The sequence below is a fragment of the Zalophus californianus genome, chromosome 3 (assembly GCF_009762305.2).
Source record: "Zalophus californianus isolate mZalCal1 chromosome 3, mZalCal1.pri.v2, whole genome shotgun sequence".
In the NCBI taxonomy this organism is placed as follows: Eukaryota; Metazoa; Chordata; class Mammalia; order Carnivora; family Otariidae; genus Zalophus; species Zalophus californianus.
The window spans coordinates 171687561-171710175 of record NC_045597.1 but is presented as its reverse complement, the minus strand read 5'-3'; the positions used below and the strand labels follow the sequence as shown (position 1 = coordinate 171710175).

Genomic DNA, 22615 nt, shown 5'->3' with positions numbered 1-22615 from the left:
TCTTAATCCCGAAAAGGAAAACCTTATGGTAAATTCTATAAAAGGAATCCCATGTTTATTACTAATCCCTATTTGAAAAATATCTTCAAAAGTCAAACTGAAAAACCTGTGCGATAAAACATTACAGTGTAGGGCAAACTTATAGCATGACAAAAGTAGTTTTGGTAGTATTTTACAAAACTTCATTCTTCATTTTCGAAAATGTATCCAACAGAATCTAGAGATATGTTTCACCAAAGGTGTCATGAGAGCCCGATGTGCTTAATATTCATTTAATGATATAAATAGTAGGTACCTACTAAGGGTCAAGCATCTTTCCTTCAAATTTTCCATGTCAAGGAGATTAAAGCAAATAAATATTTTCCTTTTCTAATCTGTTAAAATTTAATTATATCAAATAAGATATATTTAAGACATAATAACCATAACTTTTGAAACTAAAACTGTATTTTAATATAGTAAACTTTATATACATTTAGTAATCTGATAGTTTAGTAAACACAAAGAATCAGATTTCATTTCAGTGATATCTGTTTTAATTATGGGATAATAATTTGCATAGGTAATAGTTTATATGATTTTGATTAGTTATTAAATATAATATTCAATAAACAACCAGTAATCAACAATGATTATTTAATGTCAGTATGGCAAAACTCATTGCAAAAAGAGGCTCTATCTATTCAAAAGAAAATTAGCAAACTCAAGCAATAATTCAAAGAAGATCAGGAACTGAAACAGTATGCCAGACAGCACTCTGAAAAATTTGCTGTGTCAAATTCCCAGTGCATCCATTAGGTGTCTATACAATATCACAGTGAGCATCAGGGCCAATGGTGCAAACCACTTCTGAGAAATGAACTGAGAATAGAGAGAATGCTGGGTCTAGTAACTTATCATTCCATGGATCATCATACACTTCTTTCTAAAATGTAAAATGTCAAACAGTACACCCATAGATAATATGAAACTTGTATAATTTGCAAAAACATTTCTGAGTAATAAGTGAATAAATGATCTTACAAATTATCTTTTATTTACCACCACCTTTTAAAAGTAGGAGTTTTTAAATTTTCCTTCACTTTGCAATACAAAGTCCTGTTTCTTTACATTAAACGTTTTTACAAAGACCTCAAAAATATTATGTTCTTGTATGGTAGTTCTGCTTAGCTAATTTTTTGTCTTAATATGATTCTTTAACAGAAAAAAACCACTCTTTAAGTATGTTTAATAAAAAATAATGAACAAAGCATGAACTTTCTCTACTCCATATCTAAGCATTGATTTTCCATCTAACATTGTCTTAGATGAGTAGACTCATCCCTAGTCAACACATTCACATATTTGTCTATGCAAGAATAACAGTGTTTATCTAAATTTGTTTGCCAAAAACTACGTCTTCCATTAATTTCAGAAAGAAAGATTAGGCTTCTGTTAAGTTTCTCTTCTATGCATGAATTCATGCTAGGAGATGATGAAATAACAGTTTCCTATGGGGAATTTTCAAACACCAAAATTCCTCTAACTAGGAATACACTAGCTCCTCCCTTCCTCTGTCTTCTATAATTTTATTATTATTTCAGAAATTAGCTTATCCTCATAGGGGAAGATTTCCACAAACCATGAAAAGATTATCAAAACCAGAAGAAAGTGAGTGTTACATAACAAATTAACCATCTCCTATACAACTCCCCTCATTCCACTTTTCCTGGTGCGTTGCAATTGTGAGAGTTCTGATCATCTGTTCAATTAATTTGCTACCGAAGCCTTTCACATTCTTTCCAACTAGAATTTAAATACAATTCAATTCAGAATTAAAGCTCTGGTACATTAACCACAGTTAGCTTCATTCAACTCTTCTATTTAGTCCAAAAGAAAAAAAAAGTCATTTAAAAAGTAACATACTCAGCTGCCTGTTTGTAGTGTTTCAAGTCTTTCTTCAAATTTTTGTTCTCATTTTCTAAAAGCATATTCTGCGTGTAGACATCTGGAACATTCCCAATATCTCTAAGTTCAATTACTCCCTTCTGTATTAACTCATACCTAGGGTAAAATCAAACAAAAGGCTTAATGTTGTTTCTTTCTACTAAATTGGCTTAATTTATGTACAATTCAAAAACTTAAGTCCTAGGGGATATTTATAGAAATGAAGTTGTGGTGTTACTTTTGTAAATTAAAATGTCAAAATTCATAATATATATTTAAAATTAAAAAAAAATCATTGCTAGGTACTAATATCATCATGGTACATAAAATATAACCAAACATCTCGTATGTTCCAGGCACTAATCTAGACACTAGTAAAATTAACAAAACAGCCCAAGTCCCCGTCCATTCTAGTGTGGAGAGTGACTATGTTCTATGAAGTAAAATAAAGCAGGATCAGAGGGGGAGACCGAAGTGAAGAGTGATGGGGGCATTTGTGCTATTTTATATAGGCTGAGCACAGAAAGTATGACTGGCAAAGTGCTATTTGAGCAGAGAAATGAAAGAAATAAGGAACCAAGTCATGGGGACATGAAGGAGAGGAGCATTCTTGGTTAAGAGAAAAGTAAATGTAAAGACCCGGAAAAGAGGAAGTGTATGACATGTACAATTAAAAGCAAAAATCCTATATATCTGGAGTATCTGGAGCTGGAGGAAGGGAGAGAGTGGTAAGAAATGGGTCAGGAAGACAGCAGGAAGCAGGAGAAAGGAATGTGGTTTTACCTGAATCAGACTGAAGCCATTGGAAGGCTTTTGAGAAACAAGTGATACTGGTCAGATTTGCTTTAAAAGGATTAGTCTGTTGGAGGGAGGTGGGGGGATAGGTAGATGGGTGACAGGTATTAAGGAGGGCACTTACGATGAGCATTGGGTGTTGTGTGTAAGTGATGAATCACTAAATTCTACTCCAGAAAGCAACATTACACTGTATGTTAATTACCTAAATTTTAAAATAAATAAATAAAAAAAGGGGCGTCGGTGTCAGTCGGTTAAGCGTCTGCCTTCGACTCAGGTCATAATCCCAGGGTCCCAGGATCGAGTTCCGTATCGGGGTCCCTGCTCAGTGGGGAGCCTGCTTCTCCCTCTCCCTCTGCCTGCCACTCTGCCTGCTTGTGCTCTCTCTGTCAAATAAATAAATAAAACCTTTAAAAAAAAAAAGAAAACTGACTTGAAGAAACTGACTCTAGAGGAGCAAGAGTAGAATCAAAGAGACTAGTCTGGAGGCTGTTGCAGTAGTCCAAAAGAGAGAGAATGGTGGCATGAACAACATTGGTAGCAGCAGAGATTATGAGAAATATGTCCCTTTTGGACATGCTATAAAGGTGGAGCCAATGAAGATTTTCGTATGAATCATCTGCCAAGAGTTGGTTAATAAAAGAGGTCAAAGATGACTCCAAGGTTTCTGGTAGAACAGCCACCCATTTACAAAGATGGGAATGAATGCAGTAGGACTTGGGTGATTGGAGAAGTTAAGGATTTGTTCCATGCAATATGTCTACCAGGTAATCAAGTGAAGATGAATACTGGGTATACATGTCCAGAGATCAGGGAAAAGGTCAGGACTTGGAATTCAAATTGGGGAAGACTAGACAAGGCCATCTAGGAAGTGAAGTAAAGAGAGAAGTGAAGTTCCTGGACTGTTTCAAGACTGGGAAGATAAGGAAATACTAACAAATAGAGACTAAGAATGAGAAGGGATAGTGAAGTAGTGAGTGAATATGAGAGCACTGTGGCTCAGGAACCAAGTAAATAAAGTGTTCCGAAAAGGAAGAAATGAACAACAGTGATAAATGCTGCATACAGGATGAATAGGGGGAGTACTAAGGATCAGTCGCTGAATTTGGCAATGTGCAGCACTGAAAAAACTTTTAGTAGAGTCATGGAGATGATAGTGCCATCAGAGTAGGTATAAAAGTAGGACATAAGGAAGTGGCAACATACTCTTTCAAGGAGACATGATAAAGTGAAGCATAGGAAATCTAAGATGAACTTAAAAGAGGATGTGGCATTCAGGGTGTTTTTTTGTCTTCTGCCTTTTTAAAAAATATATGAAATATTGTACATCTGTATGCCTACGGGAATGATCCAGCAGAGAGAGAAAAAGCTTAGAGTGCAGAAAAAGAGAGAGAGGGGACAACTGCCAAAGCAATGTCCTTGAGTAGGTAAGAGGAGCTGGGCTCCAGGAGACAACTGGAGGGTTGGCCTTAGATGACAGCATGCATGGCTCAGCCTCTGTGACACATATGGAGAAGGAGGCCAGAGAACAGAGGTGGCAGGTTAGTAGAGAGGGAGGCAGGAGTCACAGAACTTCCATTTTCTCAGTGAATTAAGAAGGAACATCAGAGAATCATTAACAGATTTGTAAATAATTATAATTTTAATGATATGTATATATATAGCAATAAAACTAAATAAAAAACAGTACAAACATAGAAAAACATTTCAGTAAAGAAGTTATTAACAAAGAAATCCCTACAGAGTTTGCTATAGATGAGCTAAACATTTCTTTAAAAATGTTTAATTATCAGCATTTTCATATTATAAATCTTAATTTTATTAATATATTACACATTAATATCCATATGGTTGTGTTATATATCTTATCTGATATTAAAAAAAATACAGCAAGACAAGCTCTGTGAAATATCCAAAATGTTAAGAAAATAGAATCAATATTAAGTAATATTTGCCACAATTTATAAAATAGATAAACATTTAATCATAAATTCACTATTATATTCATATGTAGAATGTGATTTATACTTATCTCAAAAGAGAAGATGTAAGGATTGATTAAAGTATTAGACCATAAAGTTCTTCTGACCATAAAATTGGTTTTCAGCAACTTGCTTTATTTAAGAAAAAAATCACCAAAGAAATTATTTTGATAAGAAAAAAGTGGTATGTAGTCCTTCTCTAAATTAAATGCTACGTAAATAAACTAATATGTGGTAAAATAAAAACAAATCAAGCATAATACAACATATCACATACTATATCACATATATCTGAGGATATTGAAAAATAATTTATCAAGAAAAATTTCTGTAATCTATGTAAAAATAGCAAAGATGACTTCAAACTCACTAAAACTATTCTAATACTATTAGATAATTAGGAATCAATCTACAAACTCCAGAAATACATTAATACATTTCTCAGTAAAACCAGCATTTTCTACATAAGATTTTTTGGTTTTGTTTCATGTGTGTATGTGTTAAAGAAATATCCTGGCCTTTTTATTTCTTCCTCTTTATTCACTCACACTTAGAATAAGACTGAAAAGTGTTCAAATGGGAAAAAGATTGTTACATAACTATTAGGAACAGGAAATAAAATTTACTACCAACAGACCTGCCAATAAAATTACATTAATGGTATTCATTTTTACCATAAGGTCCATAAACTACTTAGAATTATATAGGAACAGAAAATACACATATTTCAGGGAGAAAGTACAAAGGCTTTCATAATATTTGTTTATATACCAAAAGAGTTTAAGGCCCACTGTCACAAATGACAAATAGCATGAGAGAATTTCAGTAAACACATCAAGCATCATAAGAGTAAGAGTTATTTTTCCTTCCTGATGGCACCCAAGGCATAGGATATAAAAGACAGAAAAACAATCACCTAGATAATAACAAATATCAAATGAGAATTTTTCCTCCATGTTTTCAGGGAGAGTTAGGGAAAATACTTCACCAACAAAGACAAAATTCTGTTAGCTACTGCTAACCCACAGTGCAGACTTTCTTATGGTTCATTGAAAAAACTACTACATTCACACACACACACACAAAATCTTTTTTTTTTTTTTTTTTTGGAAACATACAGAAAATAGTTTAGAATTTGCAAAAAAAAAAAAAAAAAAAACCTTTCTGGGCTATATGGTCTCCACTGTGACTGACTAACTTTGCTGTTATAGCATGAAAGCAGCATAGACAATACCTAAAAGAAAGATTATGGCTATGTGCTAACAAAATTTTATTTAAAAAACAGAGGCAGGCCAGATTTGTTTGCTGACCTTAGATTTAAAGAATTTACTGCAATTACTGTTTGAAGATTGAAAGACAACAAGTCCAATTTTACTGCCCAGGTTTTTTGGTAATTTTGAGGTTTTTGTTTTACAAACTAGCAATGGGAAAACTTATTTGTCAACTTTTGTAAGATTAAATGAATTCGTAGCAATGAATACTATAAATGTTTTTCTCCATAATAAAAAATGATAAAAAAATATATTTGATATTCCTATTGTCCTACTATGCAGAATAAGCAAAGCTTTTGGATCAAAGTAAAAAATGTTTCGTGTGAAATAAAAATACTCAGTACTGTGTAATCTTATTACAAACGGTTTGTAGGTTTATAACAAGCGAGCAGCTAGGGACAAGGATACAATCATTTGAACCACAGTATTACTAAACCCACATAATAAAGAGATATATGAACTTTACTTTAAAACTATTGTAATATACTAAGTGGCATGCTTATATAGGGGTTCCATAAGTCCTAATACTATTATAGTTTCCTGAAATTTCATCTCAATTCAAACTGCTAAATCTAAAAGGATAACATGGTACAATAAGCACTTAATTGTTAAGAGTGTACTTGGTTCCAGATTTCTCGATGGGATGATCATTTCACACTTTGGGCTGGACAAACATGTGAGTACTACATGTCCTAACACACCTTCTTAGAAGAAAAAAGGAACTGAGCCACATTAATTTTTCATTTCATTAGTATTGTAAATTAATCATCTACCTACTTTTACAAAAATGTATTTTCTAATACATTTGTAATTATTTCTTAGGGACATTTTTATAAAAATCATTCACGCAATTTCCAAATTTAATAGGAACACTATTATTTTACTACCATCAAACTTGTTTTTTTCCTAAACTGTATTAATGAAAAACGGTTCTCTTCATTAAATTTATTAACTTTAGATATGCAATTTAAAGTAATAAAAGTGATTTCGTCTATGTACATGGTCTCGGTAGATGAGAACCAAAAAGAGCAGCAAATAAAAATTACATCACAGTCGGATTAGTAGTAATTACAAATTGCTCCTTATATTTAAAATTAGGATTTAGTCCCAAAACACTACAAACATGTTTCTGTATCATACTATTCCCTTCCCATGATATGGAATGGCTTTTAAAATGGCTCAAACATATTTTTATATCCAATTATTAAATAATATTTCATTAAGGAATGTTGGGCCTCTGAAAACATGCCTGCTGACATTACTACCATTGTAAAGAAATAAAGACAGCATGCCTGCTGATTTTTTTTTTTTAAGATTTTATTTATTTATTTGACAGACAGAGAGACAGCGAGAGAGGGAACACAAGCAGGGGGAGTGAGAGAGGGAGAAGCAGGCTTCCCGCCGAGCAGGGAGCCCGATGCGGGGCTCGATCCCAGGACCCTGAGATCATGACCTGAGCCGAAGGCAGTCGCTTAACCAACTGAGCCACCCAGGCGCCCCACATGCTGATTTTCATAACCAATAAGTTATTAAAATTTTCAATTATAACAAGAAAATCTGTGTTTAGGCATCATTTGAAAATATAACTCTGCTTATTTCTTTTTTTAAGATTTTATTTATTTGACAGAGAGAAAGACAGTGAGAGTGGGAACACAAGCAGAGGGAGCAGGAGAGGGAGAAGCAGGCTTCCCGCTGAGCAGGGAGCCCAATGCGGGGCTCAATCCCAGGACCCTGGGATCATGACCTGAGCTGAAGGCAGACGCTTAACCACTGAGCCACCCAGGCACCACAATTCTGCTTATTTCTAAATGAAGAAATATTTATAGAAAAAGAATCAATCAGTTGTGTGAGTAGAGAAAGGCAGGCCATTACACTAGAAGTAAAACAAATGAAGTAGTAATCTTGGTAGGATGTCTTAATGCAGGAAATATTACCCTTAATAATCATGCAGAATATATTAGAAAAGCATTTCATAAAAGAGCTTTGTATTATGTGATCCTGGGAGATATTCCATTTTCTTGATTTTTGAAAATCACTCAGATTTGAATATTTAGAAAGTATTTTTAATAAAAACTTCTCTTACATTGATATCTTAATTATGTGAGAGAGAGAGAGAGAGAGAGAGAGAGAGAGAGAGAGAGAGAGTGTGTGTGTGTGTGTGTGTGTGTGTGTGTGTGTGTGTGGTAGGGATGGGAAAGGCTTCCATCCATTTCATCCATTTTGTATAAGCTGAGCAACTTCAAGTCCTTTAAGACAGTTAAAAGTGTACATGTTAGCATCCCTAGGTAACTATTTATCCAAATTAATTGTTTACCATTCAGACTGAAAGCAATCGAGAGTTCTGGTCATTCCCATTTTGATTAGGAAATTGCAGAGAAAGTCTTCTATCACTTCAGGTGTTGGTTGCTTTGAAGGAAGGACTGTTTTCTGTTCCTGAAATTTAAATGTGCAATTATTTATTTTGAAAATATAAAATCATCACTAAGCTTTGATTATTGGTACAAATAAGCTGTTCATTTATTCATTCACTTGTTCATTTTTTCATCTATTTTTGTTGAGTGTTATGTTCCAGGGACTATTTTAATTACTAGGGATAAAGCAGTAATGAATTTATACACTAGATAAAACTTGGTTTTCATATCTAATAGTCAAGTAGATGGAGAAAGAAAATGAATAACTAAATTAAAAATATACAATATGGCAGATGGTCCTAAGTGCCTGGGAGAAAAAAAGCAGAGGACTGAAGGGAGAGAGAGCCAAATGTAGGGCAGATATGTGTGTGGAGCTGGGCTGCTATATATATGTAGGGTAATGAAGGAAGATTTCACTGATAAAGTGGAATCTGAGCATAAATCTACAGAAAGAATCATGTTTCAGTTATAGCATCAACAAATACAAAGACCTTGATGTAAGAGTGTGACTAGATTATCTAAAGAACAATAAGGTCAGCTTGTCCTTTCAATAGCATAGAACACATTAAAAAAAAGAAAAAAAAGTATGGACCTTTAAATTCTTTCAATTATTATCATTATAAAAAGAAATATAATGAATTTTGGTGCCTTAAGCTTTAGAAACACTATGATACAGAAGAATTATGTGCTTTCTTCTGTGCTATGGAGTGGCTTATCCTACCATTTCATAATGGAAGTCTATCAGCTATATCGGGGTCAGCTAACTGTGTAAATAAAGTTTATTACAACACAGCCATGCCCATTTGCTTACATATTGTCTATGGCTGCTTTCATACTACATGAGAGAAGTGAGTTGCAACAGACATCTTATGGTCTTCAAAATCTAAAATATTTACTATATGACCCCAGAGAACAAGTTTGCAGACCCCTGAACTAGAAAAGTGGAGATATTTCAGCAAGTGAGATATGAAATTAGGACAGCCATAAAACTACCATAAGTCAATGTATAAAATAAGTCAAATAATGGGTAGACACTTAAAAATATCAAAGCATCGTTTCCAGAGTGCATTCATTTTCTTCTCATTGGCAAGAACTTACCAATCTAACTGCTGATCATTTAGACAGACAGATCTATTTTCATATATAGAAACTCAACAGCAGACTTTCTTTCCTCCTTCCCCTCTTAACATGGTAATGGTTACAGACCAGGTAAATGTTACATACCTGGTAATAGTTACACAGAAATGCAGTAAGGAAAGAATCTCTTTTGCCCTAAAAAGTTCTTCTCAAAAGTGCTATACATAATTTAATGCTGATCTTAATTACTAGTAGCTGCTACAACATTCAAAACAATGATCAGATGAAGCAAATTTGGGAGGCTACCGAAATTTCCTGACAAATGACTAGGGTTTTAAAATGAAATTTTAACACTCAAGCAAGATAATTTGGAATATCTTCCCTAAGGTCATTTAATTTTAAAGATTTTTATTTATTTATTTGTCAGAGAGTGGTGGGGGGGAGAGAGAGAGAGAGGCAGGCAAAGGGAGAAGCAGGCTCCCCACTGAGCAAGGAGCCCAATGTGGGACTAGATCTCAGGACCCTGGGATCATGACCTGAGCCGAAGGCAGGCGCTTAACTGACTGAGCCACCCAGGCGCCCCTCCTAAGGTCATCGTAAAAGATTATATAACAATGTTGATTATGTGCAGGACCCTATATCAAACATGGAAGATGCCAGGGTAGCAGAATACAGCATCCCTGCCTTCAAGTCTGAATTATGGTGGAAGATTACATATAATTGCTTGATAAGGGTATAATATGGCTGGAAGTAAATATTCATTACACAATAATAAATGCTACCTTGGCATTTTTGGTCAATAAATTTGAATATGATATTTAGAATGAGATGGATGACAGTTGAAGGAATTGGGAATACAGGAGGAAAGGGAGGAAAGAGACTATTTTTTTTTCTTTTTATTTAATGTGTTACAAAACACATTTTAGTATCTGTATCCAATAACAAATTCTGTACATTAGTGTTAAAAATCCTTGGTTTAATATCCAGTGAGATTAAATAAGCAGAGTTCTGAAGGAAGGTGTCATTTGTTGTAAAGTTATGCAAGAGTAACCATGATGTAGAAAATGACAATCCAAAAAAGAATAAATATGACTACTTACTTAAAGTGAAGGTGTACGTTCCCCTTCGGATCACCATATTTGTATCTTTGGGGTAACAAACTGAGGGTTCTAGAGGGGAGGGGGTGGGGGGACGGGTCAGCCTGGTGATGGGTATTGAAGAGGGCACGTTCTGCATGGAGCACTGGGTGTTATGCGCAAAAAATATATCATGGAACACTACATCCAAAACTAATGATGTGATGTATGGTGATTAACATAACACAATAAAATTTTTAAAAATTTAAAAAAATAAATAAAGTGAAGGTGTAATGATAAAGACACAGAAGAGAAAAAGGCATAACAAGTGATAGGACAGCATTTACTATGTAAAACTTAAGTTCACCCAGTAAAACTTCAAGTCTCACTGCTAAACTATAGATTGTGTTCAAACTACACAAACAATAGGTTGTGTTCAATTCTCACCAAAATCTGAGTATCTGTAGCCTGTTCCTGGACCATCTGAATTGCTTTTGCTAGATCTTCTTCACCTTCTGGAATGCTAACATTGTCATCTGGTATCTAAATCAAAGAGATAAAGGACAGGAAGAGCAAGCAGGACGATAAAAACACTTTACTTCATTTCAGAAATAATTTTTCTCACAAAACAATGAATCAAAAAAACACACCTTATGTAAGACACCATGTCATTCTGAAGTTCTCTGACAAATGAATAACTAACAAGCAGGAGGCTTTCTGACTTCCTTGTAAACATCACTCAATGTCACCTCTGATAAGATCAAGATCAGCTTATGGGTATTCGCTTTTACATATAAAGACAAATGTAGTCTAACAACTCTGCTTTGAAAAAATGTAAGGCCACTTCTTTTTTCATAAATACTAGCAACTGCCAATCTCTAGTTTATTAAAAAAAATAAAATAAAACTCACTGCCTAGATGTTAGGCTCTTGGAAGAATGCAATTGACTATGACATTAATGATAGGTAACACTTAGCACGTGCTTCTTATGTGCTGATCAGTTCTATGCCTTTTATCTGAAACCTTCAGTAATTTCATGTGGCACATATTCATATTATCTCTATTTAACTACTACTAATAAAAAGTTTATCTACTGTTTGTTCTGTCTTTTACTTGCCCAGGCCACAAAGTGCCTGGCTTGCTTCCACAGTTGTACTTACTATGTCTGTCACCTAGGAGCGACTCTATGCACCAAGTCTCGGAAGTAATGATAGGTCCCATCTGAACAGTGAATTAAAGGGAAGATTTAAGACAGGAACTACACTACACAGAATTACAGTTAAGCTGAAAGGAAGCATGGGATCTGAGTTGCAGCCAGTAGTGGAACTCTAGGAAACCCATCCAAGAGCAAAATGGATATTAGGGAGTGCCTGCTGGACAGAGACAACAGTCTAGAGTAAGGACCTACAAAGCAAGGGAGAAGGAGCTACCTTTGAAACACAGCTAACAGGAAAACCAAAAGAGCCAGATGCCTTAACCAATCCAAACTCCCAAACAGAACTTTCACATTTCACTCTTAAATAGCTGGTATCAGGTAATTCAGCTGAAAAACTAGCATCTCTTAAGGAAAACAAAATATAAAATAAAAGGAAGGTTTCATAAGAATGACTAGTGAATTTACAGACTAAATACCTAAAATGAAAAAATTACCTCTTCATATTCATAATCATCTTCAGATGCTTCAGTTATGGTGACCTCTGAAATCTTGTCAAGTGTCAATCTCAAGATATATGGAAAAAATGATTTATTTAAAATTGATTTGATGTTAAAATTCAGTATCAGATCCATTTATCTTACCAAGTTGGTAAATGTAATTTAAACTGTTTTTCAAATTTCTCTTCCCCATACAACCTACAAATAAAGATACTTCAAAACAAAATATTTTTCATTATTACTTTAAATCATTGTTCTACATAACCCAAACCCATGAAAAACTACCTTCCCATATGTCTATTTACTATCTAATGATTTCCAATTCGATTCTAAGGCTTACAAAAATGTACATGGTATAATAAGATAACATAAATTAGAAAGAGATAAGAAAAATGATGGACAGGAAAACTATGGCAGTAAATTTTTTAAATCCATCTCAAACTAAGTTAATTTTCCAGAGCTCCTGAGTCATGCATAGTTGCACTCTGACTTCTTTATTTAAAGTATAATGAATTTTTCAAAAGCACAACAGTATTTAAATATAAGCAAAAAACATATTTCAATGTTTTCATAATAAAAGTCACTTTAATCTTTACTTTTTTTATTATATACTTCAATTTTAAAATTAAATTTTGTTCTCAGGAAAGGAAGCCTAATTTTTAAGCAAATGTAAACTATACCGTAATCATATTTCAGTAGTTCATAAATTACCAAGAAATAAGCATTAAAATACCAATGGAAATGACTCTAATAAAAAAATTCTAACAGCACTGCTGTAAGACTTTCAAAAATTACAAGTTACTTTAATTACAAATGAAAACTTCAAGATAACATTTAATTTTGAAAGAAATCACAACATACACCAATAACATTATTTTGTTGGCTGGTAGGTTTACATTTTTTTCCTAATGTACACACGTGATTATGCCAAGTTCAAAATGTATGAAATACTTTAACATACAGTAATGGTTATGAAAATCAAAGATGAGATTAGCCTAGTTTTCATCTTGCTGCTGGTTATGAGAAATCCTCTACCAAGAGCTAACTAAAAGCATATATGACAACTTATGCTAGTATGAACTGATATCACTTAAAAAGTATTTAATAGAAGCCAGGCACTGTCCTTAAGGGCTTTACATGATGAATCAACTCATTTCATCTTCATCCTACCTACAAGCTATTATCATCTCCATTTTGTAGATCAGGACTCACAGGCACAAGGTCACACAGCTAGGACATAACACAGTTGGGAATCAACCCTAGAAGTTAGGTTTCACGACGCTACACCTAAACTTTTTGTTATTCCATGTTCGTTTTCTATACTATGTAAACACTTGAAGCATTTGCCAATTATCTTGCACACAGTTCTAAACCTCTAAAAGATAGGTTATGCAGTCTTGTTACTCAGCTCCATCATAAGCTGTAAGTCTTCACTGTTTGCTTTATCCACTTGAGGAGACACTTAAGCCTAGTTCAGTTATGACCAATCCTTAGGAACCTGACACTGTCAAACAAGAATGTATTTCCCAAAAATATGGTGAAAACTAATTTAAAATAACTAGCCAATTTAACTAATTAAACAGCTAATTAAAATAACTAATTAAATGACTAATTAAAAACTACTGTGGTAGATTAAACTACTACAGAAATAAAAAGTTGCATACCTGCAGCTGATCCTGTAACTTTGAACTTACCCATACTGGATACCAGGACTGAATACCTACCTACATTACTTAATTACTGCTATGGAACACTTTCCAATAGCATTGGCCTCACCTCACTCTCCAATTCCTTGCCAGCAGTCTTCTTAAAGACCATGAGGCTTCCACTAATAGTCTGTTCAAGGTATTTTAGCTTTCACCAACATCTGTCCTTTATTCAGTTCCAGAACCACTCCAATACTTTAAAGTATTTCTTATGTTAGAATCGCACTTTTCAGGTACCAAAACCTGTACTTCGTATTACTGCTGCATAACCAACTCCCCAAAACTTAAGGCTTAACAATAAGCACCCATTATCTCACAGTATCCATGGTCAAGAATTCAGTAATGACTTAGCTTGTGTATTTTGATCTGGGGTCTCTCTTGAGGCCTCAGTCAAGATGGCAGCCAAAGCTGCAGTCTTCTGAAGGCTCAACGGAGGGAACAGGATCCATTTCAAAGATGGCTCTAACATTGTTGGCTGAAGGTTTCAATTCCTTCCCATGTGGGTTTCTCTATAAGCCTCTTAAGCATTCTCAAGATACAGTGGCTAGCTACCCCCAGAATAAGAAATACAGGAAAACAAAGTGGAAGCCACAATATCTTTTATGACCAAGTCACACATCATCATTTATTCACTATCCTATTGGTTACGTAAGTCAACCCTCTTCAATACATAAGGGAACTATACAGGAGCATGAGGACCACGATGTGGAGATCACCGGGCATCATTTTGAAAGCTGGCTATCATAATACCTTAAGGGGTTTCAGGAGTATTAAAAGAGTTAACGTATGTAAATCATTTAGAATGGTGCCTGGCTTATAGTTAATGCTATGCAAGTATTTGTTATTATTTTCCTTTTCTAGAAAGAGATGAGCACCTATGGAGAAGTCTCATAAGTCTTTCATGGCCCAGTTCCCCCATGCATTAAGATGAATGGATTAATAAAATACATTCTAAATCTTCCTCCTTTCTAAATTTATATTTTTCTGATACATTTCACTTAATTAGATAAAATTTCCTGAGGTTTAGCTAGAGGGAATTGGTCTCTTTTTTTATGGAAAGGAATGCCCTCTTCTGCATGACAGTTACTAAAATTTGATTTTGTAAGAAATCACTTGTCTTTAAGTCTCCAGAAAAGCAATGCCATCCTTCATCACCGATCATACCATAATAAATTTTACAAGAAGTAAATATTCTAAAATCATTTGGATAGATTTTAAAATTGTAAGTAAGCCAACTGATAAGATTAATGCGAGGAAGAAACATCAAAGCATAGGTTGTTAAACATGGCAATATATAGAAGAAAAAAGTGATTTGTCCTGAAAGCTTTGGAAATATCAAACTTGCCACACCACTACCCAGAAAATACTTGAGGCAACAGCTTCAAACCCTAATAATATATTCTGTTTCCCCAAAATCAAAAAGAATGAAAAAATACCATTTTATAAAGCTTAAAAAGTATTGTCATATGGATCACTATCATATTTATTCTCACAACAATCTGTAAGATTGAATAACACAGATACAGTCATTTTTAAATCTAAAAAAAAAAAGAAAGAAAATGAAAGAGGGAGATTAAGAAATTTACCAAAAATCTTATACCTATTAGTGACAAAGACAAGTTTCTGGAATAAAAAGATCAGGAATTTTCTACAATATCATATTTCTACAGTTTCTATGCTGTTCTATAGTGACACAAAAAGAATGTGCAATACTACCAAAATCCTAGGCAATGAACCCTCACTTATTTTCCAAACTCTCAAGTGTTATATTACCAACAGCTAAATCAAATCATTTAAATAGCTCAATTTGAAGACCCTAAAGGAGGGATAGGTATAAAAGAGCTACAGGGCTACAGACCCAAAGATAAAATCAGCCAAGGGCAATAGATTAATGAGACAAAAGGTCAGGAAGAGGACAAACATCCAAAATAGGAACCACTGTTTTCCTTGATTGGTATTTTCAGTATCCACAAAAATGATTTGTACAGAAAATCTTCCCAGGAGCAACTGAGTTGAAATGTGATGTTGCAGTATTACTGAAGAAATAAATGTACTTTGGCAAGTATGTTTGTATGCATCTGTCTATCTGGCTTAGCTGGCTAGCAACACATGGACAAATGCACAAGTGAATCCCCAGACGACTGTATGGCAGTTTACAAATACACATATAGTACAAAATATAAAAATAAGTAAGCATGAAAATTAAAAGAGAAAGAAAAAGAAGAGAAATAAAACAAAGGTAAAGCTGCAGTGTATGCCATAAAGTCTCATGAACTTTGTCAAATATAAGCCACAGGTTTGACCCAAAGCTTCCCAGCAGTCAGGGTAAAGAGGGGAATGTAATCAGATACCAATTCAGTATCCATCCAATGAAAACAGATGAGTTTCTCAGCAGATGTACACCAATTTCTGGTTCTGAAGCCTGAGAGAAATTACACTCTTCAGTTCTCATAAAGAGAACACTGTGGACTATACAGATATTGATTCCCTTGGCCCTTGGGACAGCCAGAAAGACTGAGTGAAGCAAGATCTGATGAACACCATGTGTAAAAGAGGTTGGAAAGCACTGCTCTAAAGTAGTGTTGCCAGCATAGGAATAAGCAATTGACCAAGAATTGCTTGAATGATAAAAACCCTTCACTCTTTTTTTTTTCACTGTTTTTATTATGTTATGTTAATGACCATACATTACATCATTAGTTTTTGATGTAGTGTTCCATGATTCATTGTTTGCACTCTCAATCTACTTTTACTGGACAACTTTCTCATGTGTAATCGAATCTCTTAGGTGATCCTATTCTCCAGGAAACGTCCATACAATTAAGCTGGTCACAGTCCTCAGGCAAAGTGATTTTTTTTTCCATTGCAGAATAAGCCAGAATTCTGGCTTAAAATCAGTTTGCTAATGCCAACCTGATTCTGAGCCCTTATAAAACTCCCTTCTTATTATCTGCCAACTATTCTTTCAAAGAACATTGTTGAACTCCATTTCTAAAATTCATTTTTTCCAACCTTTCTATTCCCTTCAGATATAGTTATTGCCTTTCAGCCTGTTTGAGGTTAACTTGACATTTAAAATTGTGCCTGGTTTTCTAGTCTGCCCTTGCCCAGGGTACAGTCTGTGATTCCCCTTCCTGCCTGACCTGCAGCCACAGCCCATAGCAGCACCTGCTTCTAGGCCAGGTTCCATATCCTAGAGTCAGAGCCTACAACATTCAGACCAAGGGTCTCACTCCACATCTCCACTTGCTCCGGAAGAAATTTAGTAGGATTTGTGATTTTGCATACAATGAATCCGTTCCCTGGCACTTGGTCACCATGGGTGAACTAATTGGTAGTTTCTGCACTAGCAGAATTTGTACCAGATCCTGACCTTGTAGATCCTATCAGAAAATAGGCCAGTATACATCCACACTGAAACTGCCAGGAAACCCTAAATCTATCACAGCACCACAGAAGACACAACTGCAAGAAGCCTCAGAGAAGCATTTCAGCTGGCGTAATGGAGCCGAGCTTGAGGTCACAGTTGATACATCAGGGTCACAAACAAGGTTCTGCAAATGGACCAGAGCCAGGAAGCTATGAGCAATTTTCAGATGTGAGCTCCATACAAAGATCCTCACACACTGGTCTCTTCCACTGCTACACTGGAGGTAGTGATCACTGCCAGCAGCAGCATCTTTATAAAGAACTGGAGTGAAACATATAGCTAATTATATTTTACATGATTTCCCAAAGCGACTATAGACAGAAATCGCTTTCTAATCTTGCCATCACTTCAGAGCCGATACATACAGAGGCGATCTAAAATCTGCCTGGATCCTCCATAATCAACATTTTACTTACTAAATTGAAATAAAAGTACTGTAAATAACAAACATCACAGTCAGGGTTCCCTTTCTTAGGAATGCCAGTTTCAATAATGGAAGTTAACTGAATAATATACGAGAGATGGCAAATAACTGGCAGACTTGCTTCCACTTCCCCCATCGTCTGTTTTCTGCAGTCTTTCCCACCAAGTCTTCAGGAGGTTTCAGAACTCTTATTAACACCACATACCAGAGAGTCACTATCAATTCAACAGACTCAGCAAGAGTGGAAATTTATTGACTACTCCTGCCCCAGACACCACTGCCATCTTCGGCCTCATAAGCTGGAAAATAACCTTTTTTCAAAATGTAAGTCTCATTGTTCTCATAGTGGGTGGTGGTTTAAGTTTTTCAACTTCTAAGCCAGGAGATCCAAAGATATGAACTCTACATATTATACCTCTTATCTGAAAATATAAGGCTAGTAGTTAAGAAATTTGCCTACAGTCTTGTTATTTCAATTATATTCCTTAGACCAGCAGCACCTGCAGCACCTGGGAGCTTGTTAGCAATGCAGAATCTCAGCCCTGACTGGGACTTACTGAATTAGAGTCTTCTTTTAAACATCCATATTCTTTGATTCGTATGCACATTAAAGTTTGCCTAGACTAGAGGACACACAACAAAATACAACTTTTTCTTTCATGCAGGTAAAATTCAGCACTCCAGGTTTAGTAATATGTTTTTTGGTCTAGATTCTACATTCAGACTGTCTATCCTTTTATTTGAATATATGTAGGCTGCAACTAAGCACCAGGGGCAAATTCATTTTTCCACTGATAATAAGAAATAGATGACCTGAGTACATAATGATTATTAAGGCTTTTAAAAATATCTTCTCACGCGATACTATAAACATTCCAGAGAAGTAATATAACAGATGGGGGAAAAATCGCTAAATGTTAAAAATAATAAATAGAATTTTAAATGACAAAAATTCAATTTTTTTAAAGATTTTATTTATTTATTTGACAGAGAGAGAGATCACAAGCAGGCAGAGAGGCAGGAAGAGAGAGAGGGGGAAGCAGGCTCCCCACTGAGTGGAGAGTCCGACGAGGGGCTCGATCCCAGGACCCTGAGATCATGACCCAAGCCAAAGGCAGACGCTCAACCAACTGAGCCACCCAGGCACCTGACAAAAATTCAATTTTAATTAAACAAAGTGATTAGTGAACACTACTATTGCAATGAAAGATTGTCTAGGATGTCATTTAATTACATGGGCTATCTAAGTATGAGCACCTTATTACGTGGGCTATCTAAGTATGAGCACCATATTTCAAGTGACTAGTGGAATCTTTAATTTTGCATTTTCATAAACAATTGACTTTGGGACTGCATTCAGAGTTGATTAGCTTCAAAGGACTGGCTTAAACTCACTCAACCCTCAGAAATTGCTGTTGGGGCCAAAGGAGGCCTTTTCAGTGGCCAGCAAACTTACGTCGTGATCTAATTAGCCAAATTCTTAATGTTGGAATGCCTTGAAAGATAAAATAATCAAAATCTAGTTAGGGAAAAAGAGAATCAGTGTAAAAGGAGGTACGTAAACCAATACTTTGGGGGGGTCCACTTTCCTAGAGTCCATGTAGTCCATTATTCTTCCTTGAACAAGTCTTTCCACAAATAGCAACCAAATCAATTAAGAATTAGCTTTCTTAGTACAACTCATTCCAGCCTGCATCTCCCAGTTAGACTGAGCATTCCCAAATGTCCACAGCCACACATTAACTGCAGTTCCTATTGCAACTGAAAACTTTACCCAAGTGGTACTGATTTCTAATACAGAAATCATTCACAAAAGACAACCAACCTTTACAAACACTCGACCCTTTACAAACATAGTTAAAACCTAGCCTTATATTTTACAATGTTGCAAATATCTTTCTAATGAAGAGTTCTCCAGAGAACTCATATACTCTGTAAATATATTTCTTAAAGACTCTGGAAATAGCTAAGAAAGGAACTATGTGCCTGTTTGTATCTTGCCTCTTGGAAGTTTAAAACATAAAAGCAAAGGTATCCTGAACTGCTTCAGAAGAGAAACAGACAACTTCTACCTTTACAGATAGTAGGTTACAAAGAAGGGATGTTGCAGGGTTAAGAATTCTTTTTCCTGAACACATTCTCTAAATTCATAATGGGGCCTTTACTAAGGAAGCCATCCCCCTCATGGTGGATCCTGGCTGTTTCTGGTTTGGGCCCTATTAGTCTGCACATGTTCTTTATGTTCAAATGTTTAACAGCAAAGAAAAGGGTGACTTCCTGCGGAATTAGAGTCAACCTCTTTCAAAGATTTAATATTTAATATTGATATCTTGTTGTCTAGTGTTCTACGGAGCATCTGTTCAGTCATAAATAAGGGAAGCCCAAGACCAAATGCAGTAGATTAGAAGTGATTAAGTATATGTGCAAGGTAGAGAACATCAGATTTCTGATTCATTTGTGCATATTATAACTTTTATTTATCCACTGCGATAGCTCAATTAAATTACCTGAGAGCTAAAGACTTTAAACTCAAGAAAGTCTCACTTCAGCAACTATCCTAATTGCCTTAAGAAACAATGTCAAATAACATTATACAGTCAACTCTTAATTATGCATGTTAAGAGAGCCCAGGGATACAGGGATAATTGGTATTCTAAAGTAATCTTCAAACTTCATTTTAACTAAGAGTTAAAGCCTCTCCCATGACTAAACCTCTTACCTAAATACTGAATGTAGGAAAATTGGCAAAATATGTAGTTTTGCTAACCCTTGACTACCCTTTGGTTGAAACTCAAAATATTAGCCAACTAAAGAAAGATGGAAGAAAGGCAAAGGGGCCAGATAATTCAGAAATTGGATAATAAAATCCTAAGAAGTTAGAGTTGCTTATATTTACAAATGTGATTATTTGGAAAATTCTTTGTAAGACAAGTTTTGTGCAAACTGCTATATATTGGCAGTTGCGACTCAGTAATCTCCCTGAAAATTAACTAAACCTAAGAGCTGTGCTATATTGAAGTCCCACAACTTGCAAAAAAGTTAACTCAGTGTGTTTATCTCATGTCAACAATTAATCTATGTGTTACAGGAATCATCTTAATGTAGACAAAAATAAGATGCCTGGTTACTATTCACTACCAGGGACACTAGATAACTTCATACTTGATGTAAGTAAGTTCTGAAAGAATTGTTGACTCATATCTGAATTTAAAAAGGAATATTACTGGAAAAGGCAGCTATTTAGAGCTATAAAGAGTATAAAGCCTCATCTAAGACACTAAGGCAGCCACAGAGTTCATTTAAATTGATTTTGAACTACTCAAACTTATATTCCTATAAAAATGTTTGCATTGAATAAAATACTACATATTTTCTTTGATCTTTCCAACTAAGTTCTTCAAAGCTCCCTGAAGCACTGATGTGTACAGAGCCTGAGTCAGGACTGGTGAAAGTTTGCCAAAACCCAGAAAATGAATCACTGTTAGATCTCTGAAGTCTTGACTTAAAACTGGGGGACTCATAGTTGGACAAAAAATAAGGTAGATTTTGGAGTTTCCTTGATATCTTTAAGATAAAACAGATAATCGTCTCTCTCCTACCAGCCTGAAAAAAGTAGGTATCTTTTTCTCATGAATCTCCGATCTCTCCAGTACAATTAAGTGTAAATGCCTAGAGGAGGTGAGCTCAAAAGCCTTACCAAGAAATAGTGAATCTAATTATTCACATATTGCTATTCCATTTTTTTCATATTTCCATGGATAATTGTTCATCACTGTCTCATTTCTTCCTAACCTCTCTGAGCCTTTCAGCTCACCAGGTCATCATTTAGTGGCTTTACAATAAAATGAAACTACCTAGAAAGTTGATGCTTACAAATCATTTAAGCATTGGACAACTGAAGCATCTACAGAATCACAGGTTGAATACTCTGAGGTTCAGCTCATTAAAGCCCAAAGGCAGAGAGATCTTTCCCTGTCTCCTAACTTTCCTGAATTGATTCCCACGGTATTCTGAAGGCTGGGAGCTTATAAGCGAAAGGAGGGTTGAATTAATTTGTTGTGCCACCTTAACATAAAACTTCCATCCAAAGTTTGCAGAGTGGTTACTAAGTACGAGTCCCAAAGGTTCTTCCAACAGGAACCCAGCAGCCTAACACTCCCAAAAGGCAAAGTCTTTTCAGCGGGTAGCCATCAGGGGAACACGGCGGCGGAGACGCCACCTTGAGGCCCAACAGGTGTCTTGCCGGCTGGGAGGCCACAAACCGCGTAGGGCGCCCCAGGTGGGAAGCCCGCGCCCTCGCCCCCAAACCCGTTACCAAAGGGAGCGCCTGGAGGCCGCGGCTACACGTAAGGATACGCTCCAGGTAGTAAGCGCCCTCGGCGGCCACCGCCTCTGCGGTGTCCCCAGCAGCCGTCAAGTCCATTCCCAACGCTTCTTCAAGCACCCTCAGAGCGGAGGCGGGAGTCCCTTGCTTAGCAGCCATCGGAGGCGCTCCCGAGCCCCGCCCCCGGACAGCCTGATCCCTCCCTGAGAGCGAACGCGAAGACGCTTGCCAAGCAACCGCACGCAGCTCTCGCGATAGTCTGACACTCCTCTCGCTGCTCCCACCGGGCGAGCTCCGCGCTCCGAAGGGCTGCCCCCGCCCTAAAAGCGTTGGTGCCCTCTGACCTTCACAAGTTACCACGGCAACGTTGTTGCCTAGTTATCCTGGAACGCAGTTCCTGGAGTGGATGAGAGGAGAAGCAAGAAAGTTGGCTTGGATTACATATACATTTTCTTGCCGAACCAGTTTGGGTTTTTTTTTTTTTTTCTTTTTTTGTCCATTTCGACCCTGGCATTTCTTTCTCACTTCATTTTCTTCCCT

The 22615-nt window shown here is 35.8% G+C and overlaps 1 protein-coding gene across 4 annotated transcripts in view; it reads right to left on the bottom strand.

The window, feature by feature from the left end:
* The window catches only part of SPAG16 (sperm associated antigen 16), a 968000-nt gene extending 945723 nt beyond the window's left edge, over nt 1-22277 (bottom strand). For 3 of the 4 annotated variants that reach the window (XM_027589886.2, XM_027589888.1, XM_027589889.1), the window contains exons 1-5: nt 22108-22277; nt 12189-12235; nt 10986-11081; nt 8289-8407; nt 1906-2043 (exon numbers count right to left, since the gene is read on the bottom strand). In XM_027589886.2, coding sequence (XP_027445687.1) covers nt 1906-2043; nt 8289-8407; nt 10986-11081; nt 12189-12235; nt 22108-22234 — 527 coding nt within the window. In that variant the 5' untranslated portion in view covers nt 22235-22277. The remainder of the gene's footprint in view (nt 1-1905; nt 2044-8288; nt 8408-10985; nt 11082-12188; nt 12236-22107) is intronic. The other variant, XM_027589887.2, reaches the window with a different exon arrangement.
* Nucleotides 22278-22615: the final 338 nt, after the last annotated feature.